The following is a 25,967-nucleotide window of genomic DNA, read 5'->3' as shown; positions in this document are numbered from 1 at the left end:
ATCTAAAAGAGGATTTCGGTAGAACATAAAAGCATTAGCAATCAAGGAAAAATCCAGCGCTGCGCTTGGATCGGCTCTGGTAGGAGGGAGGAGATTTGGGTGACTTCAGGTTCAGCCTCAGGACAGGATTAGATCTCACAATTTTTGAAAATACAACACAGCACAGGGCTCTAGACTAACTTTTTGTACTGGTTGCAATGGTGTGCCCAATTTATTTTTCTTGGTTGCACCCGGGCTAAAGTTAGTTGCACCCAAATTTTCAACCGCATCACATTCACAGAGGTGCCAACCTATAGAAATACTTCCTGAACAGTTTATTTGAATGTTTCGGTTTTTTAAATTCTCTCATCCCAAAATTTCGGTGCAAATAACTTAAAAAAAAAAGTTGGGCGCATGAGTGCAACCAGTGCAAAAAATTTGTCTTGAGTCCGGAAAAGGTACATTTGTATATGTTGTTATTTATATTTACATTCATATTATTTGGAGCAATCCACCAAATCAGTGCCAAATGCTCTTTGTAACACTCTCAAAATAAAAGTTCTACCGGTACCTTTTCTTTCTCTTGTTTTGATTTGATTTTTTAAAAAATTCTTTTAACAAAATGAATGACTCATTTTAAAACCCAAAGATATTTCTATTTTAACATCTGCATTTTGTTCTTGTTACGAACAGTAACTTTTTGAAACATTATAAAAAAAACAACTTGAAAATGAGCTATATTTCAACAATGCACATTGCGCACACATATTTTTAAATAAAAGCAGAACCCCAAATATTTAGTGCTACTGGCCATTTCCATGTGAAGACATTTTCAAGGACCAAAATCAAATCAAAGGATTAAAAATATCACTGTACTCCAACAATCCGTGGCCGTTTGTATTCCGACAAATATGAATTACTATTATGACAGTAGGACACAGTGCAGTTGTCATCCATTTTCTGAACCACTCATCCTCACTTTGTTTCCTCGAAGCGTCAGGAATCTGAGCGTTCAGCCAGCTTTTTCGTGATGAATAAAACGCAACCGTCTCGAACGTAACGATTTCTCCAGCTGGCTGCAGCGACCCAGTCACCGGCTCACAGTCACGCGTTTTTGTCTCCCTGTGTTCCCTTTTCAAAGAGAGCCCAGCTCCGCTTTGCAGTAACAACATAAAAGGTTAATTTTGAGAATTTCCCAGACAAAAATAACCGCAAACCTTGGGCAAAATTCATGGATGAATACTTCTGTTGCCACAAGAGTGCAACAAATGTCCGTGCGTGAAACGTTTGTAACATTTGGTCTGGGCATCGTGAGGTATGCATTTAAAGTGGTCAACACAAACGAGTTGTTCGACTTTTTTTTTCCAACCCTCCCCGCCTATCTGCCTGCTGCCTGCAAAGTGTTTGACTAAACAGGTCCATTGACTAAGTCCTTTTGTGGGTAACGCGAGACAAGATGATCATTTTACAAGTTTACGTCCTTAATTCTTGTGACATGTTTGCTTGGGGTCGTGTGGTGAGATTTCCCGAATGTAAAATATGTGCCTTGGCTCAGGAAAGGTTTGGAAACACTGAAAAAGGCCACCTTGATGTCATGTTTAATGTTATTATATGTACGGAGCCCCTAAGGTGACATGGAAGTAAAAAACAAAAAACTTTGCGTTCCCTCGCAAAAATTGCGAGATAATGCAAAGTTTTTTTCGAGGGACCGCATTTTTTAAGAATGCGTGTTTATGTGCTTACGGGTCATTTTCCGGGTCAACAAAAGCAACAAAGGGAGCGTTTTCAGCCGTGGGGGGGTTTAATGGAATTGCTTTGAAATTCCATTGTAATACAAAGACCTAAAATCAGTTTTTGATATTAAGCACGGTTTCTCCGTCTCTGACATACTGTTGTCTCTCAAACAGCCGCGCATTAGAGGCTAGGCTAGGCTAGCTGCTAAAGTGACCCGGAAGTACATAAACACATTTTTAAAAATTGCGTTCCCTCGCAAAAAACTCTTTGCGAGGGAACGCAAAGTTTTTTGCGAGGGAACGCAACGTTTTTTGTTTTTTTTTAACTTCCATGTCACCTTAGGGACTCCGTATTATAGAGTGTGCTTTTATATGTTTTCGAACTACGCCATTTTGGCTTGCAAACAGCTTTTCTTTCATGTTTTACTTAACAGAAGTTGATCAAATCGGGAGTCAAATCCTAACGGCTATTTGTGGCTGTCCTTCAAAATACCAATCTGGTCAGGTTACATAATAAGTGAGCAAAACCGCCTGTGCCAAGCACCGCTTAACAGTGGCCAACGCACATGATATGAGTAGCTACGGGCAGCAGAGATGTAACTGCATCGTCTGCATCAAAGATCAGCGCGTGCAAGAAGCCAAAGAGGCATTTGGACAAACCTGAATGGAACCTCAAGCCGCGCTTCCCAACAGTGTCCACTTGTTTTTTTGCAGCACCACAGTAGCATCAGTCAGTGAGGCCCCAAGGCGGGCGGGGCCGACCGCCTGCTCGTTTGTGAGGTGATCGCTCTCCCACCAATACGGCCGCCGCTTGACAAGACAGCTCCGATTTGAGCTCATAACGACTCGCGGCTTGCTTATTTTAGCGCTCATTCAGCTACAATGTTGGGACTCTGTTGGCACTCTTTGATCATTGTTGAGCCTCACGAAGAAGCCGGAATGTCACAGCAGGATGGTAACGATCGATACCGCGAGGATACCAAATGAGCTCCTGGCGGAACACAAAGCCATTTGTTCATCTTGGTTACTGCACAGGGATGATTTATTGATTGCAGATTATTTGAATACTTTGAGTATCACGAGGTCAGTGACCTTTTGAATTGGAAAGGACTCACTTCATTTTCTTTCCTTTATGCATTTGCTCTCCCACAGGTGATCCACAAGAGTGAGGCCTTCCAGATTGTGAGGTTGTGATACTTGGGCTGATGGTAGGTGGGTTTTGTTTGTTGTTTATTTTGTTATTAAATGGTTTTTTTTCGTAATTTGCCTCATCTGTCATTGCGATGCTGTTTTACGACTTGTAATTTGCTAGAACTTTGCTGTAATTTGCTGTAATTTTTGGGAAAAGTCCTTTTATTCATTTTGGTGTTAAACAGATTCACACATCAGAGGTTCGGAGAGAGCCTTTTTCCTAGTCAGATGCCCTCAAATTCACTAAGATCATCATCGTCATTCTACCGCCACGTCACATATTCGTCTTCCTCCTCATGTTCGTCTGTAGTTTCCGCAGGTGGCCCCTCCCGCCCCGCTTCCGAGGACTCCTCGGGGCCCCGCTTTCCCGACCTCGACCGAGCCGCCGGCCCCGTGGATCCCTGCGCAGCCAGCCGGGGCTGCGGCCCCACACGCGTGATGAGGCGTGGGACCAGCCTGCAGAGCCGGCGCAGTAAGGGCTCCGGATCCGGGAGCGGAGATCGCGACCCGCTCTTGAAAGGCAGCCCCCGGGCCCCGCACCGCCGCTACACCCACGATCCGCAGCAGCACGTCAGCCGGCCGCGCTCCTCCTCTGCCACCTATACAGCACCTAGTAGCCCCGCCCCCGGATACACAGGGGGCGACGCCGTGCTGTTGTCGGGGTACCAGTCAACGGATGAGACGGACAGGGTGAGTGACTCATCGACGCTGTTGTTCTGAAAGTCGAGCTTTTGCCTCCTCACTCATTTAGTTGAATGCCACAAACAACAGCGAGTGTGCATTATTGATGAAGTGCTGTATGTCCTAGGCGCATACACAGTCACAGTGATCAAGAAGGAACTTCCTAAAGGCCTAGATAGACCAAAAAGACGCTGGCCAACAGTGACAGACGCTTACCCCCGTGGCGTCGGCCGGCTGCCGTCACGTCACGCTGGAGGAATACACCGCGACGACAGACAGCGACGCTGACCATTAAAGTACCTTCTGCGCATGCATAAGATGTAATACACTTCCATACCATCGGCGGCAGTAGTCACCATTTCTCATGGTTACAAAAATCCAACCGGAAAGATATTGGCCGGGGGCGGATTATAAAAACGTAAACAATGCATTCAGCTATATTCTTCGCTCACGATGAACTCCCACGCCAAGTAAACCGTCACGTTCTTGACACGGAATTGTGAAATACTTACATTGTCAACCCTCACTCTTGTACTTGTAAGAAGATTAAGGCAGCGGAGGCGTGCTCACTGTTTTTCCGCCTTTGTCACTTCCCGTTGGTGCTGCGAGCGCTGATTTGCTAGCTAACTGCCAATCAGAGTGACCAAATGTCACACTACGGCGGTGGCCACTACACCAAACAGACGGCGCATTCAGACGCCACGACGCTTCACGACCTCCAACGTCGGTTTGGTCTATCAGGGCCTTAAAGCGGAAGTCAACGCAAGCATATTTTTTTCAAGAATATGTTCTATGCAAGCCCACTAGTTGAAACAAGGCAATATGATTAATATAAAATATGAGTTAAGCAGCAAAATCCACTCTGGGGGCGACCATTTTGTCTTCTGTCGACTGAAAATGACATCACAACTGCTCACGAGGACCAATCACGGCTCAGATTCAGAGAACCGCAGAAACATGCACTTGTTGTTCTTTGAAGGGGCCAGGGGAAATTTCAAAACAGGTTTCATCATGTAACGAGCGCTAAACCAGGGCAGACAGATTGCTACACAAAAAAAGAAAAAAATGTTTCATGTCCTTTCGGCACAGCTGATTGTTTTAAGCGTAGCAGAAGTCCAAGGAATTTCCAACTAAATGATTTCCTGATAACTGAAATTCTGGTGGTAGCTTCCTCTTGGCTTTCCCAAGCTCTTTCCGGTCCCCTCCTCAATGTTCCTCTGCTGTTCTGTCCTTTTCCAGCCTTACTTGAATCAGGTGGCCTAAGCAGCCATACCTGTCAGGTTGCGAGGAAGTACAGGAGTTGCTGTGCCTGGATTGGCGACCATTTTGTAAGGTGGGGAACGTAAACTCCACAGATATGAAGAGTAGGTACGCCACTGCAGCGTAGCAGCCCGTTTAACCGACGTGCCAATGTGGCTGCCATGTCCCCAACACAGGAAACGCATGGACAGTTAAATGAAGTCGTGACTTGCTCATTTCTCAACCAAATGTCATGAAGTTAACTTTTTTTGACATTACCAAACAGTGTGCAATCAATACAAAACATTTAGGAAAAAAAGCTAAATTTTTTGTTACCTGTGAAATGTTCACCAGTTCCCTTGTCATATTTGTATATTAATGTGCCGGTTCTTTTGATTTTCTTGCCGTCCACACGAAATGCGCTGACGCCTTTGGCCCTCCTAGCTGAGCGTCGCTGTCGGCATGCAGCTTAAAAGGGGCGTATCCTGTCTACCTATCTTCATATCTATGGAAGCTACCCCACAATATTTTGCCTTGTTCATGGGGAGTTTGAAACTGAACCAGTGCTGGGCGATATGGGAAAAAAATCTTCTATTACGATATAGGTTATTACATGGTTTTTTTTTTCCCCCTCTTTATTTTCAAGTGACATTAAACATACCTGTAACAAATGAGGAATACATCCAGTAGTGCTGCGATACAAATTGTAAACAGAAAAGACATATTAGCCTACATATTTTTGAAGAATGTACTGTAAGTATCAATCTAAATAAGAGGCATAAAAAATACATTTCAGACATTTTCAGTAATAAAATGAAAGCAATGACATTTATTTTTCAAAGTGCACAGGTTCATATTTGTGATATCTGTAGTTTTGTAGTCCAATCAGGGCATTAGCTCAAAAGTACACAACATAACTGCACAAACATTGGATAAGAATCAAACTAAAAGCAAACATCTACATTCAACTTTAAAGTTACAAAAATATGTAGCCAAGTAGTACAAACAAAACTAGCAAAATAAGACGGATTTACATGGAGCCTTGCATTCCAATTAGATTGAAACCGAATGACCAAATAGAATGAAAATGCTCCATATGAACACCTCAATCGGAACAAAAAAGGCTGAATTTGAAAGGAATTTAATTCACATTCACAGGAGTGGAAAAATTCCTTTTGCCAATCCGGACAATCATTATCGTTGTGAGTTGTTAATTCTAATAAAGTACAAAGTAATACTCCCTGGTTTGTTGTTCAGGGAGACACCTGGTGGCAACTGTGTGGTACTGGTATTGTCAGTAAAAGCTTTACTCCAGCTACTGGCAGAGCTAGGATTCTTTCCTAATGGGGACCATGTGAGAGTCAAGGATATCTCTGCGAGTACGCACAACAAAACATTTGTTTTACAAACCCCCAAAATTTGATTCAATTGTTGTCAATTCAACAGTTCATGAATAATGGGAGTAAAATGTTAAAAAAAATAAAAACAACAACCTGGTATTTAGGAGTGTACATGACAGTGGAGGAGCCAGAACGTGGCTAATGGGTGGGCCTGGAAAAATCAGGGTGGGCCTGAATATTTCTCTCACTGAGCACAATCCTTCCTGTCCCAACACATCTTACATTCAAATAAAACGACAAACTGAATAATTTGTTCAGATCCCCAAATAAATTCAGATCTTCCTTAGACAACCACCGTTATGCCATTCTTAATATTCAATCAAATAAAAAACACAACAAAACACAAATGTAATAATAATTTTGAAATATATACTTTTTCATGAATCTCACTGGGTGGGCAGTTTTTCAACCATGGCTCCGCCCCTGGTACATGATCGTTATTTTTGATTGCTGTTCGGATTACGAGGGGGTCCTTTCTCCCCCGTCAGGGGTACCAGGACACAAAAGTGTGAGAACCTCCGCGATAGAGCGTCTGCCTCTATTTTCTCAGGGTAATCCAGTTTGGGGGTTTTTTGTCTCCATATGCCCTATGATTGACTGGCGATCAGTCCAGGTTGTACCCGACCTCTTGCCCAAAGTCAGTTGGGATATGCTCAGGCTCACCCATGACCCTCAAAAGGACATGTATCGGAGAAAAAGGATGTATGGACGTCTATGGACGTCTCATGCTCCTTCACGTGATAGTGAGATCAAGAAGCCACCAGAGGGTGCTGTTTGATCTGTTAAATTAGCATAAGGCGGTTCATCAGTTGGTTGCTCTCATTATGCCATCACTTGTCTGGATGTGTCTTTTCCGAATGTTTGTAAACAATAGGGGCGAGGTTACTTCCAAAATGCGTGACGTGAAAACGAAGATAAAACCATGTCGTGTTTTGGGTGCCAGTTCAAATGTAAATTTTGGCTGGCCTTCCGTCCCTCTTAGAAGCAATTTAGCTGACGCAACATCTTCTTTTCGACTGCGACATCACACATTCAAACTCCTGGTGGTTGAGGAAAAAAAGGTGAAAATGATCATTCCAGCCATTTCCTCTTTTCCCTCCATCCCTCTGCTTTTCGCAAATGACACAAATGGGTGTGTTTATACTATGAGAAGGCTCGAGCTTTTGCCACGCGGAGGTCTGTGTGACGTCACGGTGAAAAGATCTGTATGTGCGTTGACTGTATAGCCTTTGGCCGTCCTACCTTTCTTTCACTTCAAAGTCAAGATTCTAGATGATTCTAGTGCACAGCTAAGGCAAGCTTGACTGCAGTGACGTTGCAAGAGCAAGCAGCAAACGTTTTGGGCTTCTTCACTGTCCCGTTGGCGGCCCGTTCATCTTCAATCTCCTACCTGTGCCCCACCGCTCCGCATAGCAACACGGCAAGGTCAGCCGAGCGGTCACCGTGGTTACCCTGAAACGTGCAATACGTAGCCTGGACCCCCCCCCCGATGCGGTTACCATAGCAACAGAGCAGGCGACCAACCGGAGGTGTTTTGGCGAGGGTTGCTTGTCTCCATTTGCGGGCACGTCAAAAGGATAAAGTTTGTCATCAACATTGCCCCCTTGTCTTTCTTTCACTTCTTCATCAATTCCCACCACCCCATCTCCCTTTTCCTCTTGCCTTTTTCTCCCTCATGATCCCCCACCCTCTGTCACAGGGAGGTATAACAGGCAATCAGTCAGCTGCCCCCCCCCCCCCCCCCCCCCCCCTCTCACAGGCAGGAAGCAGGAGGCAACCTTGCCTCCCTCAGAGATGAGCGAGAACGCCGGCCGGCCGGCTTTGTGTACAACAGCTGTCTCGTCAGCAGTTGTGTTTTCGCGTGCGTGCGATACAAGTGTCAACTATTCTCTGCGAGTGTGTGAGAAAACATTTGTGCACGTGTGTGGGACCGAGGGCGATCGGGCCGATGGGCCCTTTTTCCCTGCTTTCCCTCCCTCGTCTTTTTCATCTCTGTCTCGCTCTCCTCCAGTGTTTGCACAGCAGGCACTCGCAAGCGTGGACTTGAAATGTGTGAGGATGGATGTTTGGAGAGGAAGGGAGTGCATTTGCCTTCAATGCGCGTGTGTGTGTCAACTATGGATTGGGCAGTGTTTGTTTGGAGGTAGATGAGGGCAGAGGAGCAAAGTGGAGGGTTGAGCTGTGTTGTGAGGAAAAGATGGTGCAGCGCTTCAGTCTTCGCGGACAGTCCAAGGTAAGAATGTGTTTGTTGTCACACGCCTACCCGTGCACTCTGGACAGAAAGCAAAGTTGACTTTGGGAATGTTGTTGAAGTGCTTTTACATTTTAACATAAGAGATCCCAAATGGTAAATATGAGGTGAAAGTACACCATTTGGTCCCCAACCTGTAAGGGAGTCTGTTTTTTTGAGTAGTTGTCTCGGATCTTCTCATATTGTAAAGGCGTGCTACAGAATGGCATCTTATGCAATCGACTGGAACATTTTTGACCGGACGTCACTGTCGGTGTTGGGGAGCATTTTGATTTCATTTGCATTCGAAGACGAATTACTGTTTTGAATTTGTTCCTTGGCGGTCAAGACCAGTAGTGTGTGGCTGTGTTTAAGCCTGTTGGATTCAACACAATTAGCTGCTGATGAAGTATTTGATGTCGCCCTCCCAGTCATGTGTAGTGGCATAGAAGTGGATTTTGACTCTTGCTCCCTCCCACTCCCGTAGAAGATTCATCCCATCGCACCCCAAGCCAAAAATTTTACACTCTCGCTCCTGTCATTTTTCCTTTTTACTCCCGGTCAGTCCTGTTCCATTTTTCTTCCTCCGTATAAAATATGCAGTACATGGGTCAGGCCATATCTGCCTTTGTCACTGTAGTACATTGAATGATTGGGAATTTTGTCTTCTGTCGACTGAAAATGACATCACAACTGCTCACAACGACCAATCACGGCTCAGATTCAGAAAACAGGTCAGCCGTGATTGGTCGTTGTGAGCAGTTGCGATGTCATTTTAAGTCGACAGAAGACAAAATGGCCGCCCCCACAGATGGCTAAAAACGAGTGCGTTTAGCCGCTTAACTTATATTCCACAAACGCAAAATTAATCCTGAATGCCGTGTTTCAACCAGTGGGCCTGCTGGGAACATATTCTTGAAAAAAATATCTTTAGGTTGACTTTCAGCTTTAAAGGGACTCAAGATGGTCCACAGAGTCGGTTGTGGGCCAAGCTGTAGCTGTCTCATGCGTGCACATGCTTGCGTGAGGAGGTCAAGTGAATAGCGGGACTCTCGGAGTCGAGGGGGAAATTGGAAATAGCATGCTGTGAGCTCCGAGCGCACTTTAAAACTGTTTCACATTGCTAATCTGCAGCCCCACGCCATTCCTCCGCCGGTATGAATAGATTCTGACTCGGCACGGCTTCATCAAATTCATGTGTCCTGAGCAATGGGGAAATCATTTAGGTGACTAATAAGAAGCGTGAATGCTTTCTCTTTTCACCCTAGTGATGTCAGGTCGCGCTTAGAAATACACCTTGATTGTTTTTCAGGGGAATAAAAGAACTTCCATCAAATTAATTGCAAGCTTTGTGTTGGAAGGGAGGGCGTGTAAAAGTTGATTGCCGAGGCATCGAGTCATGTGCGTGCGCTTCGTATGATGTCAGCAGTGTGTCCCTTGCGGTCGACCTTTGTGTTGTTATTTCGGGCCTGCAGCTGGTTCCTCTTCTTGCAGTTTGCGTGTGAGAACATTAGCGTGGGCACGCACGTGTGAATTTCGAGGGTGTTTTCGCAGCCGTCCCCGGCTTGCCGCATTTTGGGTCACCGAGGATGTTATGCTCAACTTTGACCCGCATGTCATCGTCCTCTGGTTCACTGATCATCAGGCGTGCTGCCACTTCCCAAAAATGATATTCATTGGTTTATAATATCTTTGTTCATCTATCTATGCCAGCAACATATAGTGACAGGCAGAACAGTGAAATGCTCTTCCATTAGATGACAGAAGTCCAGAACAAGTCATGGCCTCCTGCGTATATCGGCTTTGTGTGCTATTTAACAGTGCCCATTTTGGAGCAAATTGAGATGATATCATCATTATTTCAGTATTCATAGTTCCTGTGAGATTTTTGTTTGGTGGCACGCCGTGAGATTTCCCCAATGTAAAATGTGTGCCTAGGCAAAGCCAAGTTTGGGAAAGGTCTCTCGCTCTGGTTGGATTCTGTTGGGGATTCTCTCCTGCCGAACTTTTCTTATTGTTGAGCATTTTCTCCTCCTGCTTTTTACAGATACAACAACAGCTTTTTGCAAAGTGGTAACTCTTTTAAATTGCGTAGAATTTATGATGATGCACTTTTGTCAATGCATCGCACCTTATTATTTATTCCTTGAACACGATTGCATCATTTGTCATGTGTATTTGATTATGCGATGAGTGTGTTTTAATGCTTAAGTGGAAGTCAACACAAACATTTTTTTTTAAGAATATGTTCTATGCAAGCCCACTAGTTGAAACAAGGCATTCTGATAAATGTTGCGTTTGTGGAATAAGTGTTAATCCGCTCGTTTTTAGCCATCTCTGGGGGCGGCCATTTTGTCATTTCTGTCGACTGAAAATGACATCACAGCTGCTCACAACGACCAATCACGGCTCAGATTCGGAATACAGGTCAGCCGCGATTGGTCGTTGTGAGCAGCTGTGATGTCATTTTCAGTTGACAGAAGACAAAATGGCCGCCCGCAATGATGGCTAAAAACGAGTGCATTTTGCTGCTTGATATATATTCCACAAGTGCAAAATCAATCAGAATGCCGTGTTTCAACTAGTGGCCCTGCTGGGAACATATTCTTGAAAAAAACATGTTTGGGTTGACTTCCGCAATAATATTATTGATGCATAGATGAAGCACCTTACAATTTGGCTGTATTTGAATGCAATGAAAATAAAGACATCCTGAGGTGGAATGGAGGGAAGCGTCTCAGACAGACAGAGGGCAACCTTGCATCACTCCCTTCTCACTCTATCTTGTTTGAGTGGATCTGATGAATTATGGATGAGCCTCTGGATCAGTGAGTACCACTCACAAATGTGATGACACCCCTGAGGGAATAACAGCATATTTCTCTTCACTAATAAGCAGAGAGAGGCCTTGCTTTGCCCTGCGTGCCAGAGTCGGAAACTATGGAAGCTTTCTGCGCAGACACAGGCTTGATGTTATGTATTCTCCATTTTTCTCATCTTCTCCTTGCCTACTGGGTTCCCTCACTCCTTGTTTTCTTGCGATATCCGGAATTGCATGTTGTTTAGTCAGGTGTAGGATGATGAAGGCATTAGGGAGGCGTTTGGACGAAAGGATTGCATTGGGAGACATGAGCTAGTGACATGAGATATTTTGTGCAGTAGCACCCCTTAGTGGGGTAAAAACGTGATTATGCACACGTATTTTGGCAGTAGTTTCCTGACTTCCTTTCCCTGACTTAACTATGCGTCTTTTCGATCGGTGTTTCCCAACCTTTGCCTAGCAAAGGCATCCATTTTACAGTGCGGAAATCTCGCAGTGCACCAACAAACGAAACTGTCACCAAATGCACGAATACTAAAATAATGATGATCTCGTCTCACTTTACTTCCAAAGGTGTCAAATCTGGCCCCGTTTCACCGGACTCAACACCGATAGACTGGAAGGAAGCCACGATTGAATGGCTGCAGGTTTACGAATCCGATGGTTGTGCCTGTCACTGGCATCGGTAGATGAACAAAGATGTATTCGTGATTCATTCATCAATCACCATGGAAGTGAAATTGGACTATTTCCACGGCGCCCCTGATGACCTCTCATGCCACCCCGGTTGTTAAGTTATTATTATCATCATTGCAGCAATTGTGACAAAGTGACACTTAATGTGATTGGATTGCTTCAGTTCAAGTTGCAGCACCTGCTCCCTGCTAGCTGACATTGTGTTTATTACGTGTCACTAATGACATGTTCAAGTGTTCATGTTCAATACGAGCAAAGTAAGCGAATCACTCAACATTTATGAAATGGATGAATTAGATCAGATGATCTGATTTTGTGTGAGAAAAGGCTAAAGTGAACCTGTTTTCTTAGTCTGTGCAGGTGCTTTAGTCAAACGGTGACTTTGCGTTTTGAGTTGGATGAAAGTGCCTAAACGTTCGAGACTGTCCCATTATTTTGTTGAATTATCAATGCAGGTGATGCATGAAATGGAAAAAAAAAAAAAAAAAGAGAGAGAGAAGAGTACATTGCTAAGCACCGATAACTACTTTGTATTTTCACAATGTCATTTGTGTTTATCTCTGGTCTTGTTAAGAAAAATGGGCCGCTTCTCAGCAGCAGCGTGGCTCAGACTTCCCAAACAGCACCGAGGCCTGAATGAGAAAGTCGGAAGAGAGCCTGAATTCATGCAGACAAGAATGGGGCCAGTCCAAATGATCAGTCAGGGCAAAAAAAAGTGGCATTGATTGTTCCACATTGTTCAGCGTCCTCATCCTGCTTATGAATAGGCCGGCTTCGCGTCCAAGCCAATACCGCGCCACTGCGGGTACCCCGGCACAGACCGACTCTGCATTTTGGGCCAGTGCCCTTTCGCTTTCACCGTTACATAACCACAATGGACTGAGTATATATGAATTCTGCTTGACCAAACACATTTGTTCCCTCCATTTTACATTCCTATTTTTGCATGTGTCACAAAACTGCATGGCAGTATATAAAGCCCCACAGCACAAACGCGATACATAAAATGGCAGAGAAAATGTGTTGATCATAAGATATAGATATGAAAAACCAAATGATTGTTGACCTTATTTTGCTTCTTCTTATTGACGCATAGCATGTATTTTTCATCAGAGGGACAGTGCTTAATGGGCCAAACATACCGTAGCGGATCTATTTTTATGCCATGATCTTCTTACTACGGCATCAAAAAAAGTTTCAGTTGAACCGTCTAGCCCGTCCGTTCCTCCACGTTGCCTGCACGTTAGACTACTGATCTGAACGGCTAGATATATTTGCATTTTGTGATCGTCCGTAATGTATTTAATTCACCGATTGATCAATGACGTCAAGACAAAACAGCCACAGTGTTTGCCACATACACATTTACCTGCGGCGGCCGCCACAAATGAATGAATGGAGCACTCAATTTTGGGCAAAGCTTAGGTATCGTCGTGAGGATCTTTAGTTTTGGTTTACACGGTGAAATGACGGGAAGTGAACCGACCATGGGCAACCCCCCCCCCCCTTCCATGATACTACTTCAAAGAGCATACATCCATTGACCCAGTTGTACACAATTATGAAGCTTTAAAGTTGTGAAAATTATGTGACACAAATGCAACAGATTTTTTTCATGTGGCGACCTTGCTTTCTCCTGACAATGACAATGACAAATGTCTTGACAAATTTGACACTGCTCGAGGTTAGTTCATTCCACAATTTAGTACCTTTTATTGAAATACAGTGCGACGTTTTTTAATCTTGTTCCGACATACACTCACTGGAACTGAGTTAGACTACGTTTACATGCAGTCAATATTCGCCTTGAAGTCAATATCGTGGTTTCTGAAACGTTCGGAATGTGTGAAACAGACAAGAGTCAAGACACACTAGCTAGCCAGCCAAGGTTTGTTGCTAGCTAGCTGATGCAGCGAAAGAAGCACCAAGCCGGTACGAAGGTGACGTGAGCGCGCTGCTCCATGTAAGTGCGTGCGGTGCGCGTCTAGCCCAGTGAAGCTTTTTCAGCTTTTGTCTCAGCTGTTCAATTATTGGCAAATCGGGAAAATTCTCCCGTTTTGCTATTCTGTGTGTGCTGATGAGGCGCAAAATGCTCATTTTGACTCACAAACTGTGATGTGAAACCGCTTATTTCAAGCCTTGGGCGATCGTCTCCAAAAATCCAGATCAAAGCCTACTGCATTCCTACCCTATAAAGAAACTGTTGAGGAGCAGGAAGATCAGGCCAGTTTTACCCAGCAACTCTTATCAAAAGTATTTTCTGAAGTCTAGTAGATGTTAGTCACGGTTACCCGTTTGTTTACTTGAAGCCTCACAACTCCTGCTTGTCATATTTGTTTTTCCTCCCTGCCATGGTAATTGGACTTGACCATTAACTCTTTTGATGCCATGACGTATAAATACGTCTGCAGGATCGTTGTTGTTTTGAGATCAAAGCGCCATTTTTTTTGGTGGTCTTTATGATGTAATAAATCATGTTTTGATATTTGAGGTATCACAAATGCAAAAAAACAGCATGGAAGTGAAAGTTCTGCTTGATATGCGTCCTTTCACAAAAGCCCATTTTTCTCAGAATCTTTCTTGGAAATTATTACGAATGTTCAACTGCTGTTTACTAAAGAATGGTAAAGGTTAGAAACATACTTTTTTTTTCTGATGAAAGAAGAGGATCAAAGATTTCGTTCAGTAGGTTCCCTGTTTATATAGCTACATAACTCAATTTTCTGTAGGTCTTCAAAAATGAGTCAAAATTGATTGACCATTTGAGATCCTCATCTGGCACTGAATGAGTTAAATGATTTAATCTGTGATCCGGTCTGTCATCATGACCCGTGTGTTTAAAGTACTCAATACTTTATGTCATGGAGACAAGAAGTGTTGAAGAGCAACATTGCACACAGGCTTGAACCCTGAGTCACTCTTGCTTTGAATGATCCCGAGTGTACGTATATCAATCTCTCACTCTTCTTCCCTTTCTGGAACCTTGACATCTCACCTCTGCAACCACGCCGATGCACACGCCATCATTTCGACTCACAGTAATGTGAGTGAAGACAAAGTTACACGTCAGGTGTGGAGAATATAACTCGATGAGTGGGGTTGAAATGACGGTTAGCAGTGGACTCATGTGGACGCAAACCTGAATGGCCTTCAGACTTTGTGGGAATTGTTTGGCGAAGGACAGCAGGACAAAACAAGATATATAATAATATGGCTGGAAGAGTTAGGTGTGGAAGAACTTCATTGGCCTGCGTAGACAAGACCCAGCTGTGGATTTATAGCTTGGGAGATTGACTTGAGACTGAACGACCATGCGATATAACACCCTAAAGTTCAACTGCTCAGTGACTCATTTAGAGAGATAATCAGGCCTGTTCTCAGTTGGCCACGTACGTCATAAGCTCATGTCCGCCTGTCTATCTGCGTGTGTGTATCATTTTTTGTCACAAACCTTTAGCGAAGGGCAGGTTTCCATTCTCATTTCTCTCTCTCTCTGCCTGTACCATAAATGAAAATATTTTAGAAAGGACAACAATGCATGAACATGAATAAATGCATTCCCAAATACATGGAACTACAAAGTGCTTTTTTTTTAACACACATCTAAACCCTTAAAATAGTTTAAATATTGAAATACAAACAACACCAATAAACCAGAAGATCCACTAAACAGGCACAAACACGTCCTACATTTCAGTTCAAATTGTCCTTTGATGCCTGCAATGGAAAAAAAGAAATGAAAGGCTGGCCAACAAACAATTTGAAGTAAAGCAGTTCAGGCACCTCAGTCCTGAAATAAAGTTCGTAAAGTAAGACTTGAAAATTAGTTTAAGTCAGACAGGTTGATTTTGCACATTTAAAGTAAAGTTGACCTTTGAGTAACATCTCAACACCTGCATCGACATGTTCCTTTATGGGCAAAACGTCCCTGAATGCTCCTTCAATTTGTCCCAAAATCCACGCTATCCCTTTTGAACATTCATTTGCTCTTTCTTGGCTTACCATGAGAGCTTTGTCCGTGTTCAGTGGATAGATTTGGTCGAATTTCTGCTAAGGGTTCCCCCTGTTTATAAAAGTCAGAGTCTTGCAACATATGAGACATAGTGGTTTTGAGCTGGCTTCTGGAATACTAAAAAAAAAAAAAAAGTGCTAGTGTTGTCCGTTCTTATAAACTGTTACATTTGGCCTCTTTGGCACATAAAGTGACTTGAGCTAGGAAGTTGTGTCGCTGCGACCAGTACCAGTTGAAACCAGTTAAGACCATGGAGTCACACATTGGAAGATACCAACGCATTGTTTAGGTTATGCTAATAGGGTTCATTTTGGAGAGGAGGGACCTTCTTCCGCATCTGGCAGAAAAAAGGCTCCACGGCCATGTGTTGATCTTTCTGGCATCCATTAAATAGTTTAATTGAGAATATACAGTCTTCTGGTTGTTACTGTTAGTGTAGCATTTAAGAAACAGGACTGGCGAAAGCTTCCCAGAACTTTTCAAAGCTCTATTTTCTCGATTAACTTTCCGAACTTTGGAACAAAGTCTTCCATTCCTGCAAATCTCTTCCGGCACTGAAACGGTTTGATTGGCTCTTGGTGGTCACGTGATCACATCAAGAGCTACCGTCATACTGAATATACCGTATCTTACATGCACAGTCTGTGACGAAAAAAAAAAATGGCTGCATGACGGCACGTACTTTACGTCCTTTAACTAACAGCATTTGACTGTGGGTCCAGTTTCCAGATTCGGACTGCAGTCCGCTATCTGAAGATTACCGCTAAATTTCTGTCTGTGGTAAGTTTCCGCAGTCAACATTTTGTGTTTTCTCTTGATCGTCACTTGTGAAAATCAGCCCTCAAGGAATTTGTCATTGTGCAACCACGATGCAATTCCGGGTATGTTATGAAGATGAAAGCATGTAAAGGAGGCCTGAGTCGCCCTTAAATAAATCTCAAGTATTCCTCGACTGACGGGAACTGCTGGGGAGCGCGTCACTGCCACAAAACGCTTGCAGTGTCACTGGGCACAGGGTGCAGAATGGTTGGAATCTCATTAAGGAACCCGATCGTCAAAAGCCCGCTGTCGAGTTCCGTTAATCGATGACTAGCGGACTTGCAGTTGCTTCTGCATCTGCAGACGCGCTAGCATTCCATTTGTGTCCATTGATTCATTCATCGCCCCAGCCAACCTCTCACAGGAAGATACAAAATGCAACTACCCTTGTCACGTATGTGGTTGACTTCTCCTCCACTATTTTTTTTTTTTTTATACTTGAAAGGTTACATCAACCTGCCAAGGGATGAATGTTCATATGCACTGTTCCATTTTAAATAGGTAAATAAATAACATAAAAAATAAAGAGCGGCTCTTGTCATTGCTGACTGGATTAAAGACCGAAAAATCATGTCCAGTAGGCTAATGCACAATGTTTAGGTTCTGGTGTGTCACTGAACTTGAAAATGGACCGAGGTAGTGCACATTTATTTGTGAATTTGTGTTTCAATGTCAGGAACCCGTCGCAGCCTTGTGTTCAATCCTTCACAACGACCGGCACACTACACACTTGCACATTCTCCGCGCAAGTGGGGCTCGTTGTTATGTAAGCAGCCTTTTCCCTAAATCTCTCCCTCACTCCTGGTCCCCGATCGGCTGCCGCCGCCTCATTAAAGCCTCCATTCATGCTCTGCTCGTCCCTCACCTCCTTTGGGGCAGGCAGGAATCGTCCTCGTGCGGCCTTTTTCTTCAAGTCAATCTCTGCATCAAGACCTCTTGAGTGTTGGCCTACCTTGTTAGTTCAAAGATCATGGGAATGTCAATAAATATTGGTTTTGATCCCTAATGTTGTTTTTTTTTTTTTCCAAGTCCAAACATCCCGCGTTCTGTTTTATAAGTAGATCAGGTGACTTTGTACTAATTCACTCTGGTACTTGTTCGGATGGTGGCTTCATCATGGTGACGCCGTCACCCATATGAGGTTTCGAATAGCTAGCTGCCTTGTAATCATCACATGACTTTAGGAAGCGGGATCTGCACTTTTATGTCTTCCCTTGCATGGTTTTTATCTGTCTGACCAAACTTTAATCTTCCATACCCCAAATGTGTGTAAATTCCAGATCAAGTTCAGTTCTGGCCAGTTTGTCAGGAGAAAGCCCAGCCGGTCGGGGTCAGCAGTATGTGGTTCATTAGCGCGAGATCACTCGGCAAATTTATTGGCTGTGACAATCTAACGTTGAGATCATTGAAAAGGAGGCCTCTCTTTCCACGTAATTGGGCTTGGAGCGGCCAACCAAATAAAAGCCCCCCCCTACTCGCGTGAAGCTTTTCACATCGGCTCTATGCTCCCTCGCTCACTCTGTCCCGCTCTCAGCAACAGCTTCCCGTGGACGTTTTTTTTTTTTTTTTCCCTTCCCCGATGCATGCTGCTTCACTCCTCTCAGATTCGTTCTTTTGGTTTCCACCTCTCTCTGAGGATCTGATGATTCCTTTCACTTTCGGCCCTGGAAGACTTCATCTGATTGAGCAACAAGGTATCCACTCCAGAAGCTGTCTGTGCTTGTTGAAGCTTCTATGTTGGTTCCATGGACTCAACTGAGATTGAACATGCTCTGCGAGCTCAGGCCAGTATAAGTCATGGCTCTTAGGATTCCAGTTTCTGGATATTCTGTCAATAGAAATCCCCACGGCTCAGCCATTTTTTTGCTGTCAAGAGGAGTCTTTTCCCAATGGGCTTTTGAGCCAAGTGGGCAGTGAAGTGGATCTATCCTGAGTGAGCGATGTGCCGTCACCCGCAGTTGCGATCGTCACCTCCCCGCCGACTGTTGTCGTTCCTGTAGGAACGCGCTCAAAGAGACGGAACAAACGCAATTGTAATCCCACGTGTGTGTATGTGTCTTCTGGCCATGGAGGCCATCCTCAGCCTGGTAGCTGCTGACACCTCTCCGCCTCTGAGCCCCACCACTGTGAGTCTTTTACCGCTTCTTGTCTTCATGCTCATACTCCAACATTAGGATTTTAAGATCCGCCTTCCTTAAACACAATGTTGACAACTTCTATTAAGTTGTACAATCATTTTAACCTATGTGTGTGTGTGTGTGCGCGTGTGTGTGTGTGTGTGTGCATGTGTGTGTGCGAAATGCTGCCTTATCCAGCATCACATGGGATTATGTAAGTTTCCATATCTAATGAATGGGATTCATTGTTACCGCTTTGGAGCCCTTTAGAGGGAAAAAAAAGCGGATTTTGATGTTAAAGAAGTTTCTTATGTGACATGTTTGAGCACAGTCTTAATTGGCATGTTGTACGGGAAGTAAAACCATGTGCAATTGGGGAAACAAGAATACTGTAAATGTCACATGGCTCGGTAGCATGTTTTGTGTTTGGGATTTAAAAAAAAAAAAAAGTAAGAATAAAACTCCTTTTAGTCCAACCGATGCATTCATTATATCAAATGAGCGTTCTATGTAAGAATGTGGGTTTTAGGGCTGTTAAATTTTGCCTAACAAGAAAATCACGATTATTTTCTCTCAAACCCAATTTTACGATTACGATTTCTTTGTAAAATGAAAAAATAATGAAAAATGAAGTATTTTGAATGACTTTTATTTAAACTTAATTCTTCTTTCTTTGACCTCAAAATGCCAGTCAATTTAACTTAATACACACAGAACAATCCATTGGGATTAACAGCATTTTACTTACACAATAAATTTCAGATCTGGTCTTAATTAAAGCAATAATGAAAGAAGAAAGTGCATATACCATCTGAAACGAAATCATCAACATGAGAGAAGGTAGACAGTCAATTCTGTGAACCAAACAGTCTGTCAGCAAGTCATTTTGCCAACCAGCCAGTGACTAGCCTTTCACCTTTCTCCCTGGTCTTACTCAAACCTAAATCAATGATTAGTGCAAAACTGACACTCAATAATACAATGCACTGCCAAGTACGGATGCACCGCCAGAGGTCCGTTGTAGAGGAGAAAAAAAAGGGACGCCTTTCAGACGTTGAGTTACTTGCTCGCGGGTTGTCCACCTGGACAAGACACATAGGGTAGGAAGGAGCTGATTGGCTAACATTTGGGAGTGGAACGAACACAGGTGGACACAATAATCATGACCAGACAGACACAGAAACACTGAGAAAAACATGGAACAAACAAACAAACCAAAACAGACCAAACGTGACACTATGTGGGATTTTCAATCCATCCATCCAGAAAAAAAAAAAAAAAAAAAAAGCATTAGCAAATTCAACCCATTGAAGCCTGAAGCCCCTCGTGAGACATCTCTCTAAAACCTACGGTCGTCTTTGGAGTCACCCTTGAAAACCTGACATTTTCGCCACCTACAAAATAATTAATATCTCAGTCCCTGTAGCAGATAGAAACATAATCCCCTCCAAAATTGGAGAATTTAGACGTGGCTTTCACACAGTTTATTAATCTTGGGTCAGCAGCAAATTTATATCAGAGCTCCCGCAATCTGGATGTCCTCCGACAACTCACGACACCGTCACATGTATATCCTGATGCATTTCATTGGCTGGAATTGGATTCAAAACCGAAAACGACGTAATAAGGGAGAAACACGGAACAGCGCTCCCGGCTTTAGTGGTAGAAATGCAGTTATGCGCTCCCGTCCTTAGTGGGTTAAGTGTCCCTAGGTTAGATCCTGGCCTACAATGTCATTTCTAGTTTTTCCTAAAGTTGTTTATAAGGTTGAGGTCTTCCATGGTAACTCCTCTCACCATTATGTAATTAATGTGTGTGTCTTGGTAAAGCACAAGGGACTTCCGTGACACATCTACCAGTCTTGTCCCATCATATAACAGTGCAACGTGGTGTGCTATGAATGACAAAATCTGTTCTACAAATGTGTAATTCTTGATGGCAATAGCACCAATACGGCATAAGTGCCGGGCTGTGTTCGCCCTCTCAGGTCTGAGGAAAGGCCAAGTGAAGTCTGAGCTGCTCTATCCAGCTTTACTGGGATCACAGGCTGTTGCGCAACCTGGCCCAGAAGCAGGTGGACCCAGTTTGGGCCGTCCTGAAGTGAAAGGAGCCACAGGGCAAGAGAAAAACTCCATGTAGTCTCTTTGTTGTCTTTGTCTGACTGTTAAAAGTCTGATCCAAGTGGGGTCACCACTGATAACAACCCCGCAAATGAAACTCACTTATACATACTCAGCGAGACTGCAGTAAATGGAGTGCTTGTCACACTGACGTTTGCCTCTGCCTCCGGCTCCCACTCACCATTTTCGATTACAAGCGCAATTTGTCGCTGCTATCACTGGAGTGTGTGTGTGCGCGCGTTGCTGGTGATGAAGTTTCTTGGCTACGTGCGCTAGCATAACAGAAGAGTGAGCTGTGCGCTGAACTGTAACCAGATCACCTGAATGAGCAGCCATTCCTTCCGTGACATGACATCATCGACTGACTTTGTGGTGAGCGGCGCTGACGGTGCCAGCGTGCTCGGGTCGACCCCGGCCTTTCTTATCGCTGCGTCTTGTACCTCGATCTCCAGCTCAAAGGCTTTAACTGACTTGTCCTTTGCCCTCCTTATCTGTAGGATAACATCTGTCAGAGGGCATACATACATTGCAAAAAACTTGGCTTGAAAAAAGGTAATGAAAGGGAAAGTAATTAAGGAAGCAATGCACTATTATTTAATTATATGCCAGTAGAACGGCATATAACGGTTTGACTTTAAACAAATTAACACAGCTCGCCTCAAATAACCCCATCGATGTCTTGAAATGTATACATTATGCCACCTACAGGATTGGGGTATTTCTTAATTGAAATTAGACTGACTCATAAGCAGTATTACTATCGCAATAGTGAGTTGTAATACACGATTAAGATTTGTAAAGGAAAAAAATATGCTGGAAGCAAGTGAAAAGCTATGACACAAAAACTACCTGCTAATAATCCGTAAAGTTTGAATCAAGGCTGGACGTCTTGTTTGTTGTCTGTTGTCTTGATTCAACCTTTGACCTGGGTGGCTGATAATCTAGACCAGGGGTGCAACCATGATCTAGACACATCTGTGTAGGGGTGGGCGATATATATACCGTCATGGATATCATCAATCTTGCTTTCACGATGTGCAACTTTACATTAGCGAGTATTAATACTGCCTCGAAAAGCATAACGAGTCAGTCGATGGCCGCAAAGTATGAGGAAATGCTGAAATCCTCATTCGGCAAAGCATCGACGGCAGAGGAGGAGGAAGTGATAATCATTCAACGAATCAGTGGGCAGGATCCGGTCACTTGACTCTGTTCGCACTGCAGCCGAGCTATGTTTCAAATATGGAAGAGTATCCAGTGGGGAAGCATAGCAAGGAGCAAGTCCACGTTGTCCGTAATCTGTAAATGGTTTGGCGTTGGTGGGAATAACATTGTTAGTTTGATGTGCCAGAACGATCACCGTGAAGAGCAATTCTGTTCCATCAGGTTTTTGAGATATTTAAAATGTGTGTTTTTGAATTTCACCTACACAAGCTTGCGCAATATAAATTTGACCAAGCGTTGTAATTTATAGCTATGACTTTTTAAAAAATACCACCTGAAACTAACCCTTAATTCATACATTTACTAAATATATTACAATATTGCACATTATTATTATTATTATTATTATTATTATTATTATTATTGTTATTGTTATTTTTATTATTATTTTTATTATTACTATTCTTCTTCTTATTATTATTATTATTATGAAAACCTGGGAAAAAAACAAGGTCAGATTTGGAATCAACGCAAATAATTTATTTAGGAAAGTTTGCTTGCGTCTCTGAATAAAATATATTTTTTTAACTTGTTGGCTAGTGTCCTGAGCCCCTCACATACGCACCCACGCACACGCGCGCACACACTTACACACCCGGTCTTGTCGTTCAATTCATATTAATAACGGTTGTTTCTTGCCAAGAAGAGAGCAGGTGCTGCTGTGAGGTGTCACTTGTCAGTCGTGTGCCGTGCCGGCTCAGCGGGCTATTCTTGCTCTCTGATTCATGACGTAGTCTTGGCTGCTCGTCAAGAGGGTTAAACAGTGATTAAATTTACTGTGCTTTGCTTGTAAAGTGAATCATAAATGTGACCATAATTTTTTTAATACCGTTTTACAGGCAGAGATGGACACTTAACCCTATTTTGCCAGTCGGTCCTCCGTCCACGACCTGGGCACCCCTCCGTCCTTATTCATGAAATAAATGTCTTCCGTCCCCGTCCGTCCTTGTCCTTTTAAAGCGCATCAGTCCTTACATTTAATCAGTCCATACCCCCACACAAAAACAACCCCCCCCAAAAAACAAAGAAGCATCCATGCATGCAACCCGGTCAAGTACCGGCTGACGTGTTGTGTTGGATTCTTTTAAAAAGCTCTTTTTCATGTGCGTTCCCTCCCTGCAGTATTGTTCTCACAGGCATAGTCTGCCCTCAAGTGGACGCCCATTTCACTGGCAAGGAAGAAGGTGGATAGCAATTTTATTTTGTTAACTGTTAACATTGAGTACAAACCTTATCCCTTTGCATGCGAAGTATGTCCTTGTTTGGGACATCTCTAGACTATAAAGGCCCTGATAGACCAAACCGACGTCGGAGGTCCTGAAGCGTTGTGGCGTCTTTAAGCGCCGTCTGATTGGTGTAGTGGCCGCCGTCGTAGTGCCGTAACCCGTCTCTAAGCGTCTGGGGGCGTTTACCTATGTTGAATCGGCGTCGCCAGTCGTGACTTTTGGTCACTCCGATTGGCTGTTAGCTAGCAAATCAGCGCGCGGAGCACCAACGGGAAGTGACAAATGCGGAAAAACAGTGAGCACGCCTCCGCTGCCTTAATCTTCTTATAAGTACAAGAGTGAGGGTTGACAATTTAAGTATTTCACAATACCGTGTCAAGAACGTGATGGTTTACTTCGCATGGGATTTAATCGTGAGCGAAGAGGAGAACTGAATGCATTGTTTACGTTTTTACCATCTGCCCCCGGTCAACAGTTTTTGGAGTTTTCTAACCATGAGAAATGTTGACTACTGCCGCCGATGGTATGGAAGGGTATTACATCTCATGCATGTGCAGAAGGTACTTTAATGGTCAGCGTCGCTGTCTGTCGTTGCGGTGTATTCCTCCAGCGTGGCGTGCTGACAGTCGGCCGGATGCCACACGGGGTTTGTCACTGTTAGCCAGCGTCTTTTTGGTGTATCAGGGCCTTAAAAATATCAAAACCTGACGGGTCATGTAGAAATCTATCCGAACCTGACTGGTCATATCAGTTCCGCCATACACTGAAAGCTATGACCATGAAGCGGAATTCTCCTCCTAAAATAACATTGCATTATTTTGCATTAATTATTCCGACGGAATGTAAGGACGGAAGCGCTTTTAAAGGACGAGGACGCGGTCTGAGGACGATTATTTTTATGAACAAGGACGGAGGAACGAGAACTGAAGGGTACCCAGGTCGCAGACAGAAGATGGAGGAGGGTCCAGCAAAAAAGGGTAAAATGCCCATCTCTGGCGATTACTATTTTGTCCGGGCGTACAAAATGGCAGATAAACGGACAGCGGAAGGGTAACCCGGCGATAAACGGACCGCAAGTTTTCAGTAAAAAAATTTTTAGTACATTTTTAGTTGAACGCAAAAAAATTGCTGGACAAATATAAATGAAATGCACATTTATATTATGAAATCAAGCATATCATTTAGAATGAAGCTTGTAGCTATGCATACAACCTACATTTTCTAAACACGGTTCAGTTTTATTTTTTTACACCACAACACATTTACACACCACACCCGTTTGCATTTCACATTTGCATTACATCTTTCAGAAGTGTTTGCTAGTCAACATTTATTTAGATATAATTTTTTAACCATTACATGCAATGTATAAATCGTTAATGAAAGACCGTTTTTTCCCCCAATGTTCTTATTTAAGCGTAGTGCTAATGTTCAAACTGCATAATTGTTACCATGGCTTACAATGATACAGTATACTTTTTAGGAATAAAAACGCTTTGCTTTGTTTTTGTTGAACACTTTGGCTACTATGTTATTGTATTTTAATACCAGTCATAATGGTGCTACTTGGCGAGCGTAATATTTTGGGAGTTGCTACTTGGTGTCAAAAGTTGGGAGAGCCACTGTTTTACAACATTCCATTAGTTTTTATTGCAGTGACTTGACTTTTATTGCGACTCCGTTTCTTACACTGTTTTTCCTTTGATCTACGTTTCAAAGACAAACAGGTGCATGTTGGTGTATGCGCTAATGTGGTGTAAACACAGACGGTTGAAACGACAACACCATAACTTTAGGGAAAGTCATCAAATTTCAGGGCGAAAGAATGACAATGATAGCGTTTTTTCGTAATGGTCAAATTTGCCCCGAGCAGTTGAGAAAGAAAGGTTCAATCTCCTCAGTCTTGCTTTAGTGACAGGCTTCACCGCCCCCACGATGATGTCATTTGGGGGCGGGGCTGGAAGTGATGATAGGCAAGGCTTTTACTCTCTGTGGCTGTTCTCTCCGCTTGGCTTGAGTATCACAAGTTTCACAACAAGACGAGCGAGTCGGGTTGGAGCGGCCGCCGGTTCAGTGTCTCATACAAACAGACAGACGACAGGCAGACAAAATTGTGGGCTGTCAAGAAGTGTCAACATAAAGACGAACGGATAATGACGTCGCGGCTTTGTTTACGCCTTGGTGTGGCTGGGTCAAAGTAAACGATCGTCCTGTTTGGACAAAATGCACTGGGAACAGCTCCTGCGTTTGAGCAACGGAAAGGTGAGCTTTCTTGTGGGTGTGTTATTGTTTTTTTACGCATTTGTTTTCCTCCTGAAAAAAAAAGTCTTATTATCAAAACGTGTTCACCGAGTCTTTGATCTCAATATCAAGTGTCTACTGACCGGTTGCGAAGGATTAGCAAATCCTGTGCACGTTTAGAGCACAGCGTGAGAAAAGACATACGTTTTATTTCAACGGCGCTTTTCACCAAAAAAAA

The 25,967-nt window shown here is 43.5% G+C and overlaps 1 protein-coding gene across 4 annotated transcripts in view; it reads left to right on the top strand.

Annotated features, from left to right (window-relative positions):
* tmcc1a (transmembrane and coiled-coil domain family 1a) overlaps window positions 1-25,967 on the top strand; it is a 45,600-nt gene that overhangs the window by 10,240 nt on the left and 9,393 nt on the right. Inside the window, exons 2-3 of one of the 4 annotated variants that reach the window (XM_086033421.1) lie at window positions 2,865-2,920; window positions 3,214-3,593. In XM_086033421.1, coding sequence (XP_085889547.1) covers window positions 3,342-3,593 — 252 coding nt within the window. In that variant the 5' untranslated portion in view covers window positions 2,865-2,920; window positions 3,214-3,341. Of the gene's footprint in view, window positions 1-2,529; window positions 2,796-2,864; window positions 2,925-3,213; window positions 3,594-25,408; window positions 25,751-25,967 lie in introns of those variants that run through there. The other 3 variants (XM_086033412.1, XM_086033430.1, XM_086033440.1) reach the window with 3 other exon arrangements.

This window comes from Filicampus tigris, chromosome 1 (genome assembly GCF_054856515.1).
Source record: "Filicampus tigris isolate MCC_2025a chromosome 1, RoL_Ftig_1.0, whole genome shotgun sequence".
Taxonomy (NCBI): domain Eukaryota; kingdom Metazoa; phylum Chordata; class Actinopteri; order Syngnathiformes; family Syngnathidae; genus Filicampus; species Filicampus tigris.
The sequence above is the reverse complement of the archived record's forward strand: the minus strand, read 5'-3'. Positions and strand labels throughout refer to the sequence as shown.